This window comes from Cyprinodon variegatus, unplaced genomic scaffold, assembly GCF_000732505.1.
Source record: "Cyprinodon variegatus isolate N-32 unplaced genomic scaffold, C_variegatus-1.0 Scaffold553, whole genome shotgun sequence".
Classification (NCBI taxonomy): Eukaryota; Metazoa; Chordata; class Actinopteri; order Cyprinodontiformes; family Cyprinodontidae; genus Cyprinodon; species Cyprinodon variegatus.
Window position 1 is genome coordinate 92911 of NW_015151006.1, and position 3059 is coordinate 95969.

The 3059-nt window shown below is 37.2% G+C and overlaps 1 protein-coding gene across 1 annotated transcript in view; it reads left to right on the forward strand.

Moving 5' to 3' along the window:
* LOC107095501 overlaps nucleotides 1-3059 on the forward strand; it is a 24420-nt gene that overhangs the window by 18092 nt on the left and 3269 nt on the right. The window contains exons 17-20 of the mRNA XM_015391632.1: nucleotides 449-619; nucleotides 706-740; nucleotides 1798-1962; nucleotides 2584-2718. Coding sequence (XP_015247118.1) covers nucleotides 449-619; nucleotides 706-740; nucleotides 1798-1962; nucleotides 2584-2718 — 506 coding nt within the window. The remainder of the gene's footprint in view (nucleotides 1-448; nucleotides 620-705; nucleotides 741-1797; nucleotides 1963-2583; nucleotides 2719-3059) is intronic.

A 3059-nucleotide genomic window follows, 5' to 3' on the forward strand; every position in this document is an offset into this window, starting at 1 on the left:
ATGAAAATGTTAAACAAGGCACATCCAAAAGTAAGTAATAAATATTTTTCCTAGAGTAAAAGTTCATTCGTGTAGTTTAATTTAGTCATCATGGTAATGTTCTGCTTGACCTTTCACAAAAACTCTTGTAAATCAAAGGAGACCCAACATAAAAGTTTGGGATCCACTGTAATAAATATACAGTTCATCCTCAGACAACACTAAACTAGATTTTGTCTTACTGTAATTTAACTCATTATCAATATTTTCTATAGACCTGTTTTCCTGAAATGTGTAATTATTACTGTTTTTTTCCAGATTGTTGACCAAAGGTAGATCAGTTCCTCCACCTTCACGCCACAGACTCGCTCTCATTCTCTGTTTTCACTGACTTTCCTGAAGCAACATATAAATAAAACCAATTTTCTACAATATTGTGCTTGTAATGAACTTGCTCTTATTTCTGCAGCACCCAGACTGCCTTCCCAGGCTCTTCCTGATGTAGCTGATGCTGTTGCTGGTGCGAGGATCCCAACAGCCAACTGTGGGGTTCCTTCTGGTACTGTTCCACCATTTTGGGTCACAATGCCGTCTCCCCCGTATATATTTCCCACCGTGGCCCCGTGGTTCAACATCCCTGGTAACAAAAACTACTGTCTGCTAAAGAAAACACACCTTTAGAATGAGTTGGACCGACTGAATGATGGAGCTATTTTTGATTCTCAGATTTCATGACGGTGAAGGAGATTGATGACATTGAGGTGAATTACTGTTTTTTTTCATCTGTTTAAGTAAATGGAGTTTGCATGTTCTCCCTGAGTATGCGTGGGTTCTCTCCGGGTACTCCGGCTTCCTCCCACAATCCAATAACATGACATTTAGGTTAATTGGCTTCGCCTAATTCTCCTTAGGTGTGAGTGTGTGTACCTTACAAAGTATAAAAATAACAGAATAAGTGGCAGAGTTAGGAAGGATCTGTGATAACGCTCCCTGGTCCATTTAGGGTGCAGCAGTCTGTTAGTGAAGGAGCTCTTCAGTTCAGCTGAATGCATTGGGTGGGAAACATCCAACAGAGATGTTAATTTAGTTAGGACCCTTTTGTTTCCCACCAGTTCAGCACCAGCTTCATGCATGGGGTGGCAGACATTATCCAACAGAGATGTTAATTTAGTTAGGATCCTTTTGTTTCCCACCTCCTGCACTGAGTCATTAAGTAAAAAATAGCTGCCTTGTAGAGATAAGTGGTTATAAAATGTTATGCTGGTTTTATGAATATGTTAAAGTAATAAGTTTTTGCCTAAAGAGTAAAAGTTATTTCATGTCGTTTAATTTAGTCATCGTGGTAATGTTCTGCTTGACTTTACAGTGATTTAAAATTAAGAGAATATACAGAAAAAAAGTACCAAGAACATTTATTTTCCCCTCAGTAAAGATCTTTAAAAATAAGCTTACCTGTTATTAAAGAGTTCAAGTAGTTCAAGCCAATGCTGACAGTCTAAGAATAAAGAAGATAAAGGGCCGCCCAAAGTATTAGCACTTTGACCAGTGACAATAAATGAGCCACAGGTGTTTAAGAAAACAAAAGAAACCTTTTTTTTTCTTAGCGTGTAATGTTTCTTATATTAAATGTCTGTTTTTCTGCTTAATTCTCTGGTGTTAGATTATGCTGCTGTAATAAAAAGTTATTTAATCTTAACAATTTATTCAGTGGGTGGTAGTTTATAACCCCAAAGTATTTAAAAATGTTTGAAATGCAATAATATGTGCTCCCTTTGTTGGTATATATTAACTGTTTTTCTTTTAATCCCGTCTCTGCAGAAAGCTCGTCCTCAGGCCTCTAAATTCTCCACCATTATGCTGACTGGGTTTTGTGTATCCGTGTGGAAACGCATCCAAGTCGATGAGCTGGTGGGCTGTTATTTCTCTCCCAAGGACCACGAGTCTTTGGTCTCCAATGTGGTCGTCCTTCCGCTGCAGAGGAGGGTGAGGAACAATACGGCATACTAAAAAACAACAACAACTACAACAATACCCTAAATAGAATAGAATAGAAAAAACCTTTATGCTCCCTCAGTGGGGAAATTGGGGTGTCACAGCAGCGAAAGGTTATAGCTGAAGTGGTCACACAAATGTGGACCTTAAACAAGTGTATAAAAATAAAAGAATAGGTGACAGAGTTAAGAAAATAAACAAATAAATGACTGTACTTTTTATTGTTTTTACAAAGACAAATACTGTGCATCTGGAGAATAATTAATAAACAGTTGTGGACATTTTTACAGTAGTGGATATGTGAAAAAATAGCAGCAATACCAGAGATGTGCAAAATGCACATGGTCAAACTGCTCTAGGGAGACTAATTTGTTGTGGAATAAATATATATATAGTTTTTCCAGTTTTATCTGCTGAGATTCAGATAAAAAAAATCATATTTTTTAAAAATAGAAAGTCCTAATTTTACTCAAATGTTAATCGGGAGTTAAATTTTTTTTTTTTGCACTTTGTTTTATTCGCACATCGGAAACATTTATTTAATCCTCCTCCACTGATTATTAAATGTTACTCTGTGTTTAACCGTCTCCACTGTTTCCATGTCGTCTTCAGGCCTTTGTGTATTTCAGCAGCTGGGATTCCTGCTGCGCCTTCGTCCAGGAGCATCTCAAACATCCCGTTTCTGTGGAGGGCTCCCCTCTCAGTGTCCACTTTGTGTTAGAGGACGCCCATCCAGGAGACACAGAGGTACTGGGACGGGCTGAAGCCTCAGAGCTCCTCACTCTGAACCATTTAACCTGCCTCTAATGTTGAAGGAAAGGAATAGCAGTTATACAAATAACTCAAAGGTTAATAAATGAAGATATGAATAGATTATAATGGATCTTCTAATTTCTGTTTTTTGTTCCATTATTACATGACCTTCATTCATCACTTTTAATTTGAGTTCATTTATCTCAGATTTAATCGTTTCTCTTCTTTAACCTCTATTATTTACTCCTGGGTGGGCTTAACAGCACAGCATATTGTCCCTGATATCTGCAATCTGCATAAATGATAAAAATAAAAAAATAGATTAACATAAAAGT